Genomic DNA, 19174 nt, shown 5'->3' on the forward strand with positions numbered 1-19174 from the left:
AAAGTAAAGGATGCTGTCTGTTTCTTCCCAGCTGAAGTTCCCCCGGGCCCTGAGTTTGGACGGGGACACTGTCTTCAGACGGAGTCCCCAGGGAGCATTCGACTGTGGTGTGGACGCGAGGGCTGCCATTAACCACAGCACCACGTCCCAGGTCTGGAGGCTGAGTGCTGAGGGAGGAAGGGTTTTAATGTTAGAGTGCAGGCGTCCTGTATGGGGTGGCTGAAGAGGTGGCAAGAGGGCCCTGGAAAGCTGACAGCAAGTTCTTATTTTGGCAGTATGCGTGTGATCAATCAGGATGCCCTGTTAAAATAAAAGTTTGCTTTACTGTGAAAGTTTACTCCCCGTTCATGTCGCAGTTCAGTGTGGCTCTGCTCCACACGGTCACTCAAGGACCCAGGCTCCCTCCACCTTGTGGCTCTGCCCCAGCTGGTGGATGGGGAGAGAGAGGGTGAGGGTTATGCAGAAGGTTTTCATGAGCCAGGTTCATAAGTAGTTCATGGCACTCCTGGCCAAGATCCCATTGGCCAGAACTGATCACATGACTCCACCCAGCTGCAAAGGAGGATGGGAAATGTAGTTTTAGCTGCGTGTCCTGGAGGAAAAGAAAATGCAGTATGGTGAATATATAACAGCCGCTGTAGGTGTATTTGTTCATTCATTCACCATATATGGATTGTGTCACTGCTTTGTGCCAGGCTCTGTGCTACGTACCGGGGATGCACAGGTGACTGTTTCTGTCCTCATCTCCAAGGAGCTTTCAGGTTCAAATCCCAGCTCCACTGCTGACTAGCTGTGTGACCTTGGGAAAATTACTCAGCCCCACTGAGTGTCAGTTTTTCCAGCTGTGAAATGAGGATAGTAATACCAGCCTATGAGAGCAGGGCTGAGGATTAAACGAGGTGATAATTGTATAGCCAGTGCCTGGTACGTGGTCAGGGTCAAGTAGAAGACAGCCATGGACATGAGAGGCGTGGGCAGGCACGGTGGCAGGGGTCCCAGAGCTGTCCTCCCAGCCCCACGTCTGGGCCCCACTTCTCAAGCTTCTGAGTAACGCAGCCTGAGCAAGATAAAGGCTGAGAAACGTGGAGAGAGGATGGCAGTTTCTGGCATCTGCTGTTGGGCATGGGCTTTGGGCAAACTCCAGATGACCTATCCCTTCTTGGGTGCGCAGCCAGCCACTTTCTGGGGCTCTCTATCCCACTCCTCTGCTCCCTCTGACCCCTGCCTCCTCCAACTCTCCCTCCCCAACAGGTCTCGGTCCAGCTGAACGGATCTGACTCCCACTTGGTGTTTTTCTTCCAGCTCAGACATCCCCATGGACCAACATTTCCTCCAAACTTACAGGTACGGACAGTGGTCCCTTCGGGATGACCTCAAACTGCCTGCCAAGTCTCGTCTCTGAGCAGCCAGCTTGCTGGGAGATGGGGCGGAAGGAAGGGAGGACAGAGGCCCCGGGGAAGGAGCGTGGAGGAGGCCACCCCACCATGTTAAGCTTCGCCAGACAGCCCCTCCAGAATCAAGAACAGATGGCAGGGAGGTTTCCAAATCCGTCATTTGGAAGTGATTGTCCAGGCGAGAAGGGTTTTTAGCTGCCTGGGGGTTGAAAGGATCACGTTTCACCCTTGAAAATGGAGAGCAACAGGACAGTTCTCCAGACCCTGTTCCGTATTTGGGTTTGGGTGAAGTGTAAGACCCTTGTTTGACACCAGGGTATTTTGCCCGGGGTGGGGTAGAAGCGCTGAGGGGTTTTACTCTACAGGGAAAGAAAGGGGCGGAGAGAGGACCAGGTGGGAGCGCTGTGCTCCTCCCCCAGGGCCAGGCCCTTAGAAAGCCCCACGCGTGTGCTGAGCAAGACGCGTGTGCTGTGTACACAGGAATCAGGCAGAGGGCCAGGGAGACGGAGGTGTAGACGGGTAATCCAACCGTGTTGAGGCCGAAGTTTGCTAGCAATTTTTCAATGCCTGCTGTGCGCCCAGCCCTGGGTTGGTAGGTTTCGGAAGGAAACTCGGCGGAGCCTGAGAAGGGCTGTGAATGACGGAAACTACAAATTCTCAGATGCACGTTTTTTCGACATCTCTGAAAGCAAGATGTGTCTTCAGATCCACGTAGGTTCACTGTTTCCTTAGCAGCCTTTCCTTTTCTCGGTGGACCGTAAATTCATGGCGCATCTGAGCGCCGCTGGGATCTCAGATTCGAGGACGTGCTGTCACTGGGACCAGCTGTCATAGGAGCTGATGTCTGTTGAGGGTTTAGCACGTGCTGGGTCTGTTCTAAACCCCTTACGTGGATCCTCTCGTGGACGCCTGGTGATATGCTGTCGGACCATTTTGCAGATGAGAATCTGAGACAGGGAGGTGACATGACTTGCGCAAGGTCACGGAGCACATAAGTGAAGGATATTGGAGGGGGACCTAGGTGGTTTGGCTGCAGAGCCCGTGCTACCCCTGGACCCATCAGGGAGAGGAGGGTGGATCCCCCGGAAGCTTGGACGCGGGTCATCTGATGGGTTCAGACTTTATTATTACTTTTTAGAGCAGCAGAGCCCTGTGTTCACATTATCTCAGTGGTTGCATAGGGGCTGGGGGAGGGGCAGGGGCTCGGCCTTTTTGACTTCTGCCCCCGCTCTTGAAATTTCCCAGAGGTATCCCTGCGCTGGTGTTTTTCAACCTGATTTTCATTGTTGCCCCTTTAAGGAGACTTTTAAAATGTTTTTTCCTTAATTGCTCCCGTTATGAAATTTTAATTCCTTTTTTTAGAGCAGTTTGAGATTTACAGAAAAATTGGGCAGAAAGTATGGAGAGTTCCCATATACCCCCTCCCCCTATGCACAGTTTTCCATCTTATTAACATCTTGCATTAGCGTGGTACATTTGTTACAATCGATGAACCCATATTAATATATTATTATGATTATTAAGGGAAGTCCCTAGTTTGCATTAGGGCTCTCTCCTTGTGCTGTATGGATCTACAGGGTTTGCCAAATGCATGACGTCGTACATCAGCCTTTACCGTATCATGCAGGGTAGTTTTGCTGCCCTAAAAATCCCCCGTGCTCCACCTGTTCATCTCTCCCTCCCCCTTAACCCCTGGCCACCGCTGAGCCATTTACTGTCTCCATAATTTGCCTTTTCCAGAACGTCATGTAGTTGGAACCGTGCAGCATGCAGCCTTTGCAGGCTGGCTTCTTTCACTCAGTCATATGCATTTCCGGTTCCTTCGTGTCTTTTTGTGGCTTGATAGCTCATTTCTTTTTATCACTTAATAATATTCCATTGCATGGCTGTACCGCAGTTTATCAGCTCATCTATGGAGGGACCAGGCATACTTTTAAAAGCTTCTCAGATGATTGTAATGTGCAGCCTGGGCTAGACCAGTTTCTGCCCTGTAGATGGGGAAACTGAGGCCCAGATTAGGAAGGGGCGTCAGGTCCTGCAGAGCTGGTAGAGGGTGGGCTCACCTGCTCCCACCCCCACTCCTCCCCACAATGCCCTGGTGGGCCTGACCAAGCCTTTGCTCCAGCCTGACTCCCAATGTGGCCCCTCCTTGTGCAACAGACACCCTCCCCTTTGACCTGCAGAGTTTCTGGGGGTCCTCTGGGCCCCAGGGGGCACTCTTTGGGGCTTCCTTTTCTGTAGCTGAGTCGCACAGGGATCCTCTGCTTTCCCAGCAGCCCCCTTCAGGCACAAGCGTGATGTTTAGAGCTAGGCAGGCCTGGGTTGCTTATGTGACCCTCTCTGAGCCTCAGTTTCCCTATTTGTAAGATGGATGTTCCCACTTCGCACGTGGTGGAAAGGACAAGATGAGACTCTGATCCTGGGCCAGGAGCCAGGGTCTGAGAAAGCTGTATCCTTTTCTTCCCTCCGTCTCTTCCTGAGTGCTTGTCTGCTGTGCTCGGTGATGCTCAGAGCTGGAGTGGCTCAGGAAGGCTTCCTGGAGGAAGGGGCCCTCCCGCATACCCGGCTCCCACAGACCCTTCCTGTCCTCCCTCCACCTCTGAGCCCTCTCCTGCCTCCCTGCAGGTACAGGCGGCTGCCGGGCGTTTCACAGAGCGCAGCCTCAATGGCTCCCTGTCTGTGCACGTGTCCGGCCGGGAGCTGGTTCTGCTGGAGGTCGACGCCAGCCGGGATGCCAGGAGAAGCAGCCAGGGCTGGGGTGTGAGCGTCCTCCTCCGCCAGGCAGTCCTCAGAGCCCCCACGGCTGTTCAGCTGCAGCTGTCCGGCAAGGTTGCCCCAGCCAGGTGACGGTTCCCAGGTGGCCTGCAAGAGGGAGGGGCCTCTGAGGGCAAAGGGCTGGCATCCTGGGGGGTGGGAGATCATCACTCGGAGGTGCCTTGTCTGTCCCTCTGAGAGCATGCCGAAATTACCCCCATTGGTGCCATTCTTGATTTTAAGGCTTTGAGAGAGCAGAAAGAAGAGGCCTTCCATTTTCCACTTTTATCTTTTCTTTTTTAGTTATGACAGTTTTCATTGTAGGTGACTCGCAAGATTGTAATAACGTGTGAAGAATAAAACAAAATTCACTAGAGAGAGTGGTGGGCAATATATTGGTGTATTCCCTCCAGTCTTTCATCTCTGACTGTATTTTCACGTATGGATATATCTACTGTGATATGGCTGTCAAGAGCCTGGGATCTGGAGCCAATTGCTTGGGTTCAAATCCCAGCTCTGCCATCGCTGCCCCTGGGACCTTGGGCAAACCAGGTGCCCTTCTGTGCCTCAGTTTCTCAACCTGCTTCTTAGGGTTGTCCTAGGATTCAGTGAGCAGCACACGCGAATTCCAAACCAGCGCCTGGCCAGCTGCCATTATCGCTGCTACACCCAGTATGGCACATTCTGGCACAAATCGGGTCTCTGTTAAATGTTGGTTCCCTTTTTCCTCTGCGGTCCCAGCCTTGCAGCTTTTTTGAATTCGAGGGGACCCAAAGCTTTGGGTATGGTCCTAGATAACCCTGTGCCCAGATTACCATGTACAGCTGTCTGTACATCCATCTGTTCATCCATCTGTCCGACTGCCCATCCTTATCCCCCGTCCAAAAAGGGTTTTTAAGGCAGATTATAAAAACCTATATTGTTCTAGGTCAGGTATTGGCAAACTTTCAGTAAAGGGCCAGATGGTAAATATTTTTGGATCTGTGGACCATATGGTCTCTGTTGCAACTACTCTGCTGTTGTAGCACAGATGTATCATAGATAACATGTAAATGAGTGGGCGTGGCTGTGTTTCAATAAAACTTTATTTACTTAACAGGTGGTGGGCTGGTTTTGACCCATAGGCCCATAGTTTGCCAACTCTTGCTCTGTGTGTTAAAAAGTACATGAGGAAATTAAGGTGAAGGAAAAAGAAAAATGAGAAGGTGCTCAAAGTGGCATCAGTAAACAAAATGCATGCCATGAAGTCCTCTACATTTTCTAGATCTAAGCTGAAGATTTGGCTCTGAGCTTCCTAGCAGCCAGTGCAAAAAGAGAAACCAACCAGTGGCATTATTTGCAAAGGCTGTAAGGGAAACACACACTTGTGTGAATGTGCACCAAGGAAAATGTGGCTGATCTTGTTCCTGGTGTTGATACTCAAGGGAAGTGTCTCCCATGGTGTCCTATAAAGAACATACCGTGTGGATGATAGGGACTGTGCCCCCTGCCCCAATTCTCCAAGACATTTAACAGCAGGCTTCTTGGGGCTGTTTCTTTTCTCATTCTTCACTATAATAACGTGCATTGATAACTTATTAGCAATTTCAGTTCAACATCAGTAGTTCCATTTTATCCCCCACTTTGTAGAGGAAGAAACTGAGGCTCAGAGAGGTTATGTCCTTGTCCAAGACCACACAGTTAGTGGCAGCACTGAGATTCCAACCCAGGTTTGGCTGACCGCAGAGCCTATTATCTTACCCCCTATTACACGAGGTCCCTGTGGGCTGAGGGCCCAGGAAAGACGACTGATGGGTCTGGACAGCGGGGTTCAGAAACCCGCCTCTTATGGCCTGGCCTGCCTATTTGAAGGGGAAAATGCCACTTGCCTGCAAGGATAGAAGCTGCCCTTTGTCATCCGCCGTCACTTTCCTTCCTAGGATTTGGCTCTTTTTCAAGGCGCTGCTGGACCAGAACGCAGCCCAGCTTCTTCTCAAGGCGTCTGAGGAGCGGAGGGGAGGCCAGGTCCTGACCCTGTGGAGCCAAGCCCAGCACACAGTGGCCGGCTGGGCAGCTGTGCCCCGCCTCCTGGCCCTCAAGGGCATGCTGAAGCAGAAGGAGGCGCTCAGAGAGGGTGAGGAGAGCGCGCGGGGCAGGACAGTGGGGCTCTTGGGCAAGCACTTCCTATGGAACCACAGGGCAGATCAAATCCTACCCATTTTCAAGTCCACGGATGCTCTATTCCAGCATCTCACACGCTGGTGGTGCCCCTTGGTCAGAAATTAATACCCATTCTGACAAAGTGAATCTTCTGCTCACTAAATACTAAACAGGCTTCCTTATGCAGGACTTCTCAGAGCCTTTAACATGCTAATGGCCACTGGAAGTATCCAGGAGGCAGAGTTAGGTGCAGTGGTCCCCAAGCATGATTTTTCTTTTTTTTAAATTTGTTTATTTTATTGAGGTAACATTGGTTTATAACGTTATATAAATTTCAGGTATACATCATTATATTTTGATTTCTGTGTAGAAATATATTTTTTCTAATAGTTTTTATTTTGACATAATTTCAGGCTCACAGAAAAATGGCAAAGAATAGTACAAAGAATCCATAGGCCCTTTTCTCTGAATTGACATTTCACCGCAATTGCTTTCTTGTTCTCATTCTCTGTCTCCGTCTGTCTCTCTCTGTCTCTCCTTCTCTGTATAAACATATATGCATGTGCGTGTATAGAACATTTTTATTTGTATATAAAAAATATATTTTATTCCCGAACTGTTTTATTAAGTTGCAGACATGGTAGATCTTGACCCCTAAATAGTTTGATGTTTATTTCCTAAAAATAAAGACATTCTCCTACATTCCACAATACAGTTATCAAAATCAGAAAATTAACTTTTATTTTTTTTTCTGAGGAAGATTCGCCCTGAACTAACATCTGTGCCAGTCTTCCTCTATGTTTTTGGTATGTGGGCCGCCAGCACAGCATGGCTGCTAATAGAGTGGTGTAGGTCCACGCCCGGGATCTGAACCCAGGCTGCTGAAGTGGAGCATGCTGAACTTAACCACCAGGCCACTGGAGCTGGCCCAGAAAATTAACGTTTGTCCAATGATGTCATCTAATCTACATACCTTATTCGAATTCCACCACTTATCCCAATAATGTCCTTTATAATACAAGAAAGTCCTGGATCATACATTACAGTTACTTGTATTGTTTCTTCAGTCTCTTTTATTCTGGACCCGTTTCTCAGTGTTTCTTTCTCTTTCATGATATTTACATTTTTGAAGGGTACAGGGCAGCCATTTGTAGACTATCCCTCATTTTGGGTTTGTCAAATGCTTCCTCGTGACTACTTTTAAGAAAGCTTGGTTGGTAAAATACCGCAGAAGTGATGCATCATCATATCCAGAGGTACATCCGGATGTCACTTTGTCCCAGTATTGGTGACATTAGCGTTGATCATTTGATTAGGGTTGCACCTGCTAGGTTTCTCCACTGTTAGATTTTTATCTTTTCCTTTGTATGCTGACCTCATAAAACAAGTTGAGAAGTATTTCCTTCTCTCCTGTTTTCTGAAAGGGTTTGTGTAAGATTGGTGTGAATGCTCCCTTAAATGTCTGACAGACTCCACCAGCGAAGCCATCTGGAGTTCCTTTGTGGAAAATTTTTTTGGAAAATGAATAGATGTAAAGCTCTTCAGATTTTCTGTTTTATCATGTGTCAATTTGGGTAAGTTATGTTTTTCAAGGAGTTTGTCCATTTCAACTAAATTGTCAAATTTATTGGCATAAAGTTGTTCATTATTTCTGTTATTATCCTTTTCATGTCTGCAGGGTCTATAGAGATAGTCCTGCTTCATTCCTGATAGTAGTTATGTGTATTTCTTCTCTCTCTCTTATTAATCTAACTAGGATTTTATCAATTTTGTTGATCCTTTCAAAGAACCAACTTTTGGTTTTGTTCATTTTCTCTCTCATTGTCTTTTTCCAATTTCATTGATTTCACGCTTATCTCTGTTGTTTCCTTTCTTACACTTAATTTGGGTTTACTTTGCTCTTCTTTCTCTAGTTTATTAAGATGGACCCTCAAGCCATTGACTTTTAGGCCTTTTTACTTTTCTAATATAAACATATAAAACTATATATTTTCCTCTGTGTTCCTTAAAGTGCATCCCACACATGTTGATGTCTCGTGTTCTCATTATCATTTATTTTGAAATATTTTCAGATTTCTCTTGTGGTTTGTTCTGTGACCCATGGATTACTTAGAAGTATGTTGCTTAATTTCCAAATATTTGAGATTTTTCTAGGTAGCTTGTCGATATTTAATTGAGTTTAATTGTGGTCAGAAGACCTCTCCTGTAGGATCAGTCTTTTAAAATTTATTGTGACTTGTTTTATGGGCCAGTATATAAGGTATCTTGTGAACATAACTTATACACTTAAAAAGAATTTGTATTCTGCTCTTGTTGGGTGTAATGTTTTATAAAAGTCAACTAGGTCAAGTTGCTTGCTTGTATTGTTCTGATATATATCCTCACTGATTTTTTTGTCTTGTTATTGTTTCAATTAATGAGAGAAGGGTGGTAAGCTCTCCAACTATGATTGTGGATTTCTTATTTCTTCTTTGAATCTGTCCATTTTGCTTCACGTATGTGACATACTGGTATTAGGCACATAAACATATATGATTATTATGCTTTCTTGATAAATTGACCCAGTTATCATTATGAAATGGGCTGTTTATCTCTCACATGACTCTTTGTCTATTTTGTCTGATATTAATGTTGCCACTCCTGTGTTATTATTAGCATTTATATTGTATATATTTTTCCATCCTTTTTCTTTAAACATATCTATTTCCTTATATTGAAGGTACATTTCTTATAGACCACATATAATTGGATTTTGCTTTATATTCAATGTGACAATCTCTGCCTTTTAATTATAGTATTTAGTTGATTTACATTTAATGTAATTATTAATATGATTGGATTTATGTTTACTATTTTGCTATTTGTTTTCTGTTTTCCCATATTTTTTTTGTGTGTGTGAGGAAGACTAGCCCTGAGCTAACATCCAATGCCAGTCCTCCTCTTTTTGCTGAGGAAGATTGGCCCTGGGATAACATCTGTGCCCATCTTCCTCTATCCTATATGGGACGCCGCCACAGCATGGCTTGACAAGCGGTGCGTCGGTGCATGCCCGGGATCCAAACCTGCGAACCCTGGGCTGCTGAAGCGGAGCGCGCACACTTAACTGCTGTGCCACCAGGCCAGCCCCTGTTTTCCCATATATTTTTTGTTCCTCTGTTCTTCTTTTTTTTGCCTTCTTTTGGATAAATTAAATCTACTGCTCCTTTAACTTATGTCTCTTTATATTATTTCACGTTCTGCTTAGAGTTAATATTGAAGCACTTCACATAAATTGTAAGAACCTAGAGTTTGTCATGCCCCATCCTTTCTGCTATAGTTGTCCAAGGTATTACATCTACATACACTATAAACCTCCCAATACAATATTATAATTTTTGTTTTAAACAGTCATATTGATTTGAAAGAAATTAAGAGAAATAAAATATCCTTTTATATTTACCCACATATTCACCATTTGTGGTGCTCTTCATTCCTTTCTAAAAATCAAAACTTTTCTCTGGGATCATTTTCCTTCAGTCTAAAGAACCACTTTTAGCATTTCTTGTAGTGCAGGCTTACTAGCAATGAATCCCCTTAGTTTTTATTTATCTGAAAATGTCCTATTTTGCCTTCATTCTTGAAGGATATTTTGTAAATGTATATCTCTTAACATATGTAGAAAACTTCACATATGGAAATTTATTTCCTCAAAGATTTCTTCTGTCCCATTTTCTCTTCCCTCTCCTCCTGGGATTCCCAACTGCATATGTTTTAAAACTTTTGATATTGTTCCACGAGTCTCTGAAGCTCTGTTGATTTTTTTAGTCTTTTTTCTCTCTTTTCTTCAGATATCTATTGTTCTATCTTCCAGTTCACTGACTCTTTCTTCTGTCTTCTCCAAAAACCACTGAATAAATTTTTTAAGACCATCCATAAACTTTTTTTAATCTCAGATTTTGTTTTTTTTTAGTTCTAGAATCACTGTTAGGTTCTTTTTCATAGTTTCTGTTTTGCAGCTGGAATTTCCTATATGTTCATTCAATACAAGAATAGTTTCCATGTCTTCTTGAGCATAGTTATAAGAGCTGTTTTTAAGTTCTTGTCTGCTCATTCCAGTGTCTAGGTCATCTTGGGGTTGATCTCCATTGATGATTGCCTTTTCTCTTAAATATGGGTCACATTTTCCTGCCTCTTTGTATGTCTAGTAATTTGCGATTGTATTCTGGACATTTTGAAAAATGTAGAGACTCTGAATTCTTTTATATTCCTCTGAAGGGTATTAATATTTTTGCTTATTTTAGCTGGCAGTTAACTTGGCTGGACTCAGAATCCAAGCTGTGTCTCCCCTCTGGTGGGCTCCAGCTGACATCCCTCCAGTTCTCTTATCTTAGCTGGGGCTTGGAGTCTGTCCCACCCTTGTGAAGTTCAGGGATCAAAGACTTGGACAGAGGCTACAGGTAGAATTTGGGGTTTCCCCTGTGCGGCTCTCTCTGGAATTTCACTTTCCATCTGCTGTCATCACCTTGACCTCTGTTCTCTGGTTGTTTGATCAGTAAGACTGAAGATTTCTGTCAGAGTTTTGCATACCCTGCATGGCACCAAAAAGAGTAAAACACATGAAACTCATCTAGTGCTGGTTCTTTCTATTAAGTATTGACTTGCCTCCAATGTCTGCCTGTTTGTGGTCACTCTCCACTCACTTCAGACAGTTGTTTCTTAGATTTTGTCCAGAGTTTTTACAGTTGTCATCTTGGGAGGGTTGGTCCAGTTAAGCTTCCCCACCGTTAATGGAACCATAACTCCTCCTGTATCCTGTTGACATGTCCCTATCGTTCTTTGAGCACTTCCATCCTTTATGACCAGGAAGATGCTCCAGTCCCATTTTATATTTTCCCTACATGGAATAAACCATTTCTCCAAGGATTTCTGGTTCCTTTTAGCCCAAAATAGTATTTAGACACTAAGATATGGGTGGTAGGTGTGTTTATTCCTACTAAAGTATCAGTCTTTCTAGGCCCTCTCAATGGATAGACCTAGAAAACAGATGTATGTGTACAGACACACACACGCACACACACATCTGTATCTGTCTACAGACAGGTAAGTTTAAAACCGTTAGTTCATCTGATGTCGTCAATTCCAATTCATCATCAAAAGGCTCATTCTGGTTTTTCCCCTTCTCATATTTCTCATTCTCTTCTGTAACAGTAAGCAACCTGGCTCCAACTATCTACAGTATTTTTACTTATTTGTTCAGCCCTAGAATACATTGAAAGTAGTTGCAGAATTATGAACCTATACCTCTGAGAAAATAAACCCTATTCACTAGAGTTCAATATTTGTTTAGGCATAAATCCTAAGGGCATAAATTCAAACACTGTGTTCAAAAGTTAGCTGTGGTTTTCTCCCACCCACATCCATGTGATTCTGCTAATCATTTGGAATACGTTTTGGTTCACTGGTTTCTGTTTGTATTCAATTTTTAGGTTTCTCACAGCCTTACTGATTTTAGATATTTATTTTTTGATTATGTGAAACATTAACAAGGTTCCAAAAGTCAGAATTACCCAAAAAGGGATCCTTCGCCCAAGCACCCCTGACCACAGTGCCCTAGCTGGACATCTGTCCAGGGCCAGTGTTTCAGAACCTGAAGACTCTGTTCTTCCGCCAACCTTGGGGAGATATGGTCATTATCTAGTCTTGTAGTGACATTAACACTGACCCTCCTAATCCCTAATTGGTTAAATTGTAGCAAAACCAAATTTAGTAATAAAAATAACTGTCTAAAGATCAAATGACATAGGTTTGAAAAAATTTCAACACAGTCAAATAAAAAATGTCACAACAGTACTGTTCTTGTCAAGTCTATGTTGAGTTACACTGATGGCCACCCCTTTATCTTTCTGAAGGTTACTATTTTCAGCTGATAAGTAACAGATCACTATCCTGATCTCTTAACACTTAGCACACATTGCTTCATTTTTGAAGGCAGTTGTTGAATTTCTTGGGGTATGATTTACATATAGGAAAAAACCCTTTAAGTTTTGATGAACTCATATAGTTGTGTACCCACCAACACGGTCTTGATACAGAACAGTTCCGTCTCCCCAAAAAGTTCCTTCCTGCTGCCCATTGTAGTCAACCTCTCCCATACCCCTGTCCCTGGCAACCACTAAGCTGTTGTCTGTCCAGTATAGTTTTGGCTGTTCTAGAATGTCACATGAATGGAACCATACAGTACATCAACTTTTGAGTATGGCGTCTTTTGCCCAACATAATGTAGTTGAGATTCCCCCAAGTCGTTGCATGTATCAGTAGTTTATTCCTTTTTATTGCTGCGTAGTATTCCATTAAATGGATATGCTGCAGTTTATCCATTCACAGTTGAAGGACATTTGGGTTGTTTCCAGTATTTTCCAATTATGAATAAAACTGCTATAATCATTGGCCTACAGGTTTTTGTGGGAACATATGGTTTCATTTCTCTTGGGTAGATACCAAGGAGTGGAATTGCTGGATTGTATGGCAAGTATATGTTTAACTTTATAGGAAACTGCTAGACTCTTTCCAGAGTGGCTGTACCATTTTACATTCCCACCAGCAATGTGTGAGAATTCTAGTTGCTCTGCCTCCTCCCTAGCAATTGGTGTGGTTGGTTTTTGTTTTTTTTGGAGGGATTTTGACTTTCTAATTGATTTGTAATTGTATCTCATTTTGATTTTAATTTGCGTTTCCCTAATGGCTAATTTTGTTGCATATCTTTTCATAGGCTTATTTGCCACTTGAAATCTTCTTGGGTGAAGTGTCTGTTCAAAGCTTTTGCCCATTTTAAAGATTGAGTTGTTTGTTTTCTTATTACTTAATTTAGGAATCATTTATACAAGTCCTTTATCAGATATGTGTTTTAACAATATCTTCTCCCAATCTATGGCTTGTCTTTTCATTTTTTAAATGGTGTCTTTTGAACAATGGAGGTTTTTAATTTTGATGAAGTCCAATTTATCATTTTTTTTTCTTTTATGGGTTGTGCTTTCGTGTCATAGAAGAAATCTTTGCCTAACCTGAGGCCACAAAATTTTTCTCTTGTGCTTTTTCTCTAGAACCTTTATGGTTTAGGTTTTTAATTTAGATCTGTGGTTCATTTTGAATTAATTTGTGTATATGATCAAGTGAAGATCAAGGTAATATTGTTACATGTGGATTTCCAATCCTTTCTGCACACTTATTGAAAAGACTATCCTTTCTCCACTGAATTACGTTTGCACATTTGTTGAAAATCGATTGGCCGTATGTGTCTAGTCCTGGACTCTATCCTGTTCCATTGACATCATTTCATTTTATCTTTACAATAATCTAGTGAAGTTTTACCCTGATTATCCTTGTTTCCCAGATGAGGAAGCTGGTTAGCATCTTGTAGGACATGGTGACATAGGGCCCCACAACGTAAGGAATTTGTAAAAAGATGATTTCAACATTCTGCGAGAGAGTTCTATCTGTATGGAAAGTGCTCTGTACTCTGTGATAGAGTTTCGCATGAGTTCTATGTCTGGAAGCACGGAACAAGGGTGTCTTACCCAGCCTGGGGGTGCAGAAGGGCCAAGGGAGGCTTCCTGGAGGTGGTGACCCCTGAGTCAAACCTTGAATGACAGGAGGAAGGTATAAGGACACTTGGACCATGTTAAGGCCCCGAGAGAACCTGGTGGGGGTCAGGAGACCTGAATGGTTCTGGTAAAATGCGTGACTTATGTATGCGCACGGGACTGGCCCAAGGGAGTGGAATCTTCTCCGGATGCAAGAGTTGTTGTTGGAGTCAAGTCAATTCCGACTCCTAGCGACCCTGTGAATAGTGGAGTGGAACCCTGCCCTGTCTTTTTGAGCCATCGTCTCACCTTCCAGTGCTGTCTCAGACAATGCTCCGCTGCTATTCATGGCCAATTTTTTCAGGAGTGGGTGGCCAGGTCCTTCTTCCTAGTCTGTCTAGTCTAGAGGCTCTGCTGAAACCTGTCCACCATGGGTGACCCTGCTGATATTTGAAATACAGGTGGCATAGCTTTCAGCATCAAGGTAACATGGAACCTCCACAGTATGACAACTGACAGATAGGTGTTGTGGTTCCCTGACCAGGAAATGAACCCGGGCCGCGGTGGTGAGAGCCCCAAATCTTAACCACTAGACCACCAGGACTGGCTTGGTTGGAAGAGACCTCTGAGAAATTTTTCTATCCCTAAAATCTCAGGTTGCGTCTCTCAAGGCTTCCTGGGTCTCAGTTTTGTTGTCTGTAAAATGGGGCCATTCCATCACAGGTGGTCTGGGACTCTCTTGAGCAGGAATTGAGCACTGGTATTAATGGACATCCCTTAGTGGGCTTGCTGCTTTTTTGCCAAAGCCCTTTGATTTGTGAATTAGCTTGCTTGGTCCTCAGAGCATGCTGGGAAGGAGCTGGTTTAATTTGGTCCATTTCCCAGATGTGCCCTCCTGACATTAGAATCACAACATCATGGATTTAGGAACTTGTACCCCAGGATTCTTTTCCTTCCTCCCCAAAGCAGCCCAGTCCCCTGGGCCGACCCCCTGCTCTGTATGGTTTCTCTCCCATCCTCTGCAGGTACCATCAAGGTCACTGCCGACTCAGCTGTGCTGGGCTTCCTCCTGCGGGACAAGCATGAGAAGGCAGGGAACAGCACCAGTGTGCGCAGCATGATCTGCATCCTCACCCAGAATGGCAGCCAGGCCTTGCCAGGAGAGCTCCGGCTGCGAGGGCGGCTGCAGGCCCAGCCGGGGAGCCTTGGGGGCCAGGCCAGGCTCCGTGCCGAAGCTGCTAGCCTGGCTCTGGGTGGGGCCTGCACCTGGGGCCCTGGACATGGCCAGCTTTCGGGCAGCCTGAGTCACAACGTCAGCATCTTGAGCGAGGCAGGTAGGAGGGGTGGACAGGGCCGAACAGCTTCCTCCCCTGAAGATGCCCAGGTCCTGGAACCAAGTGGGGCACGGGAGTTGAAGGAGCCCCAGGCCCCAGATCCACCGTCTAGCTCTGTGTCATCCCCTACCAGCTTCTCCCAGCACCCCTTCTTCCTTGGGCTGTTAATTCAGCCAGAACACACGGTACAGGGCCACCAGCTGTTACCCAGTGTTGACACACTTCCAAACCAGAGGCAGACAGCCCCAGCCTCCGGTCCCTCCCCCTGGGCTCCCCGCCCCCAGTGTAGCGTCTGCAGGTGGAAGCCTGGCCCAGCGGGGTGCCTGGACCTGCTCTGGCACCACAATGAGGAAACAGCTCCGACACCCCAGCTCTAGCTTCTTGGGGACATTTCCATGAGGCCTGGAGGGGCCCAAACGTGCAGCAGCAGGGAGAGCGCAGGATCAGACCCCTGCTCCCCGGAGCTCCCTGGGACCCAGTCCCTGCGCTTGGGGAGCTTGTGGAGTCCAGAGGGCAAAGGGGACTTAGCCCTTGTTTCTGTGGTGATTGTGGTATTAGGTGGACCAGGTGACATCAACTTTTCGTGGGTTAGAAATGGTTGAATGTTGACAATTTCATATGGCTCCTCCTGGCAGTGGGACCTGGGGGACCGGGTCTGCCTCAGGGCTCAGGGGACCCTCCAGAGAGAAGGTGGGCTGACAGGGACCGGGTCCTGACTCCCGTGGAGTGTAGACCCGGCTCGGCCATCTCTGTCGTTCCTCTGCCCCAGGGCTCCCCCCGGAGGCGGAGATGCTGCTGTCACACAGCCACGTGGCTTCCAACCTGTCGGTGCGCGTGGCCCTGCGGAGCGCGGGGGGCCGGCTGGACGCCGCCCTCGGCCTGGAGGGCCCGGCTCCCAGCGCCCCGGGCCGCCGGCTCCGCGCCAGCCTGGGCCACACGGTGCCCGGCCTGCGGCGCTGGGGCCTCCCCTTCTCCGTGGACGGCCGCGGGCACTCCCAGGTGGGTCACGGGGCGGGGCCCGGGCCCGCACGGGGGGCAGAGGGTCGAGGGACACCCACGGCTTTGCTTCCGCCCAGAGCGCGGGACCCAGGCTGGCGGCCGGGCTGACCGCCAGTGTGGACGGCGAGCAGCTTCGCGTGGCCCTGGAGCGGGGGGCAGAGGGCGGCCGCCAGGGGCTGGCCCTGGGCCTGCACCACGGCCTCTCGGGGCTGCAGGTGAGTGACCCGAGGAGCCCGTGTGGGCCGGTGGCTGCCCTCACTGCTGGGACGGCGAGGCCCAAGCCGGGCCACCAGAGCGGCCCCGTCTCTCCAGCATCTGCAGTCACCCCTCCGGCTCCCGCCGGCCTGGCCCCGCCCACCGCCTTAGCCCCTCCCACCACCTTACCTCCTCCCCATCTCCTTATCTTCTCCCCACCACCGTACCTCCTCCCCACCACCCTAGCCCCCGCTGCACTAGCCCGTCCCACCCCGGCCCCGCCCACCACCTTACCTCCTCCCCACCACCCTAGCCCCTCCCACCACCTTAGCCCCTCCCACCACCTCAACCTCCACTGCACTAGCCCCTCCCACTTTGGCCCCCGCCCACCACATTAGCTCCTCCCTTCTTCCGTGTCTATCCTGTCTTCTTTCCTCTCACACTCCTCTCCCTTCCACCCCCCCCCCCGCCCCGTGCCTTCTACTCTTCATCTCTTGCTTCTGTTCTGTCCACTTCTCCTCTCGTCCGCCTGTCCTCCTGTCAAGCCCCTCCATGATTGGAAGTGTAGCTGAGGCAGCCCCTATGGAGGACTGTGGCCCTATCTAATAAAATGAAAACTGCCGAGACCCTCGCCCGTCCCTCGTCTTCTGATACCTCCTTTGGAGAAACTTTGCACGCTAGACAAGGAAACACGCACACAGCCGTCTTTTGCATTGTTCTCAAGAATGAGAAGCGGGAAGCCTGCTCTGTGCCCATCACAGGGTTGAGGGGGAGTGGGGGCCTTCTCTAAACCATCCGAAGTGTGCAGGAGGCAGGGCAAGTGATCAGGGTGTGCCGCTGAGACCAGGCTGTTTCCTCACTTATTGGCTGTGTGACTTTGGGCAAGTTGCTTACTCCTTCTGTGCCTCAGTGCCCCCATCTGCAAAAAGGGCCTGTTAGCAATCCCCACCTCCTGCAGTTACTTAGATCAGGTGAGGAACCAGACAGAGCCTGGCACACACAGGCGTTGTGAGGACGTGGGCTCTGGCGACTTCTGCTTTATGACGATGCTGTGGATTGGCACTCAGGTCCCTGCACAAACCTCCCTTCAGGGGTTATTTCCCCAGGGAGGCTTCACCAAGGGAGGTGGGGTCGAGCTGGATCTCCGCGTTCCGTCTGGGGTCAGGTTGGGGGAAGAGGCCTCCGGCTGCAGTCTTCCCAGAGCTGTCTGTCAGCACGCCCCCCCACCCACGCTGCTGGTCTCCGCAGGTCAACGGCAACAGACACGCCTCGCCTGCCCAGCTGTCAGGGCTCTGCTGGGTGCATGTCGCTGGGTGGCCTCTTGAGGTTACGAGGGTCTCTGTCACAGGTGGGGCAGCAGTGTAGATGGTGGTCTGAGCACTGGGGGCTGCGTGTGGCATGGTCTGGGGCCTGTGGCCACTGCCAGGCTGACCCGCACGGTCCCCTCCTCCAAGCCCTCCACGTCCTCAGTGATGCGCACCTGGGCTCCCAGCTCCGAGGGGGGCCTGGGCCAACCTGATGGCAGATGGGCAGTCCTTTCTGTGAGCACAGTTAGACGTCAACCCAGAATCCAAGTGTTTCGAGCCATGCTTTGCCACAGGTGGCTGAGCTGGTGACAGGCGCATCTAGGCATTTCGAGGCAGACGGACTGTGGGGCTCCCAGTTGGCACATGCTGCCAGGGCTCAGACATAGCCTGCCCAGCTTAGGCAGCTCCAGGCTCTCGGGACCAGGGCGCAGGCGACAGTGGGCCCTCTCCCTCGCAGGCAAAGCGCGGAGGGGAGGCCTGAGCACAGGGCCTGGACTCCCTGAGCTCCACTGGGCCCTGTGGCCCTGGACCCGGGCTGTGACTGAACTGGACGTGAGGCAGCCGCTGGGGCCGCCTGCAGACCTTGTCGGTGCTACCCCGGGGGCAGCTGAGCCAGCAGCTGGTTGCAGGCCTGGCCTGGCTGAGCTCTGCATCCCAGCTGGTCATGGGGGGCCAGCCAGTGAGTGTAGACCTGAGGGCTGCCTGGGGGAGGGGGACAGATGGTTTCTGCTCCTGAGACACATGGTCCAGGCCTGGCCGTGTGCTGGCAGCCCCTGGAGGAGCTGGGGAGACGTGAGCCTGGAGGAGTGAGCGAGCACTGCAGGGTTTCCAGCCTGGGGCACTGCCCGGGGTTCTGGGAACTGGCGCTGCGGGCTCACTGCCTGGCCGTCCAGGTAGAGGGGACATGGCCTCCTTGGGGAGGACCATTTCTGCCCACTTTGCTTCTGTGTGAGCACAAAAGATGTGATGCTTTCATGCATTGTGCTTGGCCAGTGGCAGCAGCTCCACCCAACACAGGGAGACAGAAGAAAATCAGGCCAACGTGGCTTCCTGCCCAGCCTTGCCACTCACCTGCTGTGTGACTTTTAGTAAGACCTTGACCCCTCTGAGCCTAGCCTTGTTATCTGTAAACTGTGGATGACGACACTCATGTTGAGTGTCCATCTCAACATGGTTTCCTCTCTTTTCCCCTGGTTTCAGCTGCTGGGAATCATGACCGCATTTTACAGATGTGGAAACTGAGGCTCAGAGAGGTGAAGTCACTCTCCCAAGGTCACACAGTGGCCTGAATGGTGGGAGGGTTAACTAAGAGAATTAGGGATCAGGACTGAGAGGGTCTTACCAGTCTGGACAGATGGGCTGCCCCTCTCCAGGGGCCACGTGGGGTTAGTAGCTACATGTATGAGAGAGACTCAGGGGGAGGCGGTTCTGGGGAGACTAACGATGGAGGAGAGTGAGGATGAGAGCCGTGAACGGACGGCCCTCCCCTCAGA

The 19174-nt window shown here is 48.5% G+C and overlaps 1 protein-coding gene across 1 annotated transcript in view; it reads left to right on the forward strand.

Annotated features, from left to right (window-relative positions):
• Nucleotides 1-19174, forward strand: part of LOC131422652 (uncharacterized) — a 135845-nt gene that overhangs the window by 63838 nt on the left and 52833 nt on the right. Inside the window, 9 exon segments of the mRNA XM_058570047.1 lie at nucleotides 32-151; nucleotides 1252-1344; nucleotides 4020-4237; nucleotides 6068-6261; nucleotides 14872-15180; nucleotides 15950-16179; nucleotides 16257-16414; nucleotides 17496-17499; nucleotides 17623-17700. Coding sequence (XP_058426030.1) covers nucleotides 32-151; nucleotides 1252-1344; nucleotides 4020-4237; nucleotides 6068-6261; nucleotides 14872-15180; nucleotides 15950-16179; nucleotides 16257-16414; nucleotides 17496-17499; nucleotides 17623-17700 — 1404 coding nt within the window.

The sequence above is a fragment of the Diceros bicornis genome, chromosome 26, assembly GCF_020826845.1.
Source record: "Diceros bicornis minor isolate mBicDic1 chromosome 26, mDicBic1.mat.cur, whole genome shotgun sequence".
NCBI lineage: Eukaryota > Metazoa > Chordata > Mammalia > Perissodactyla > Rhinocerotidae > Diceros > Diceros bicornis.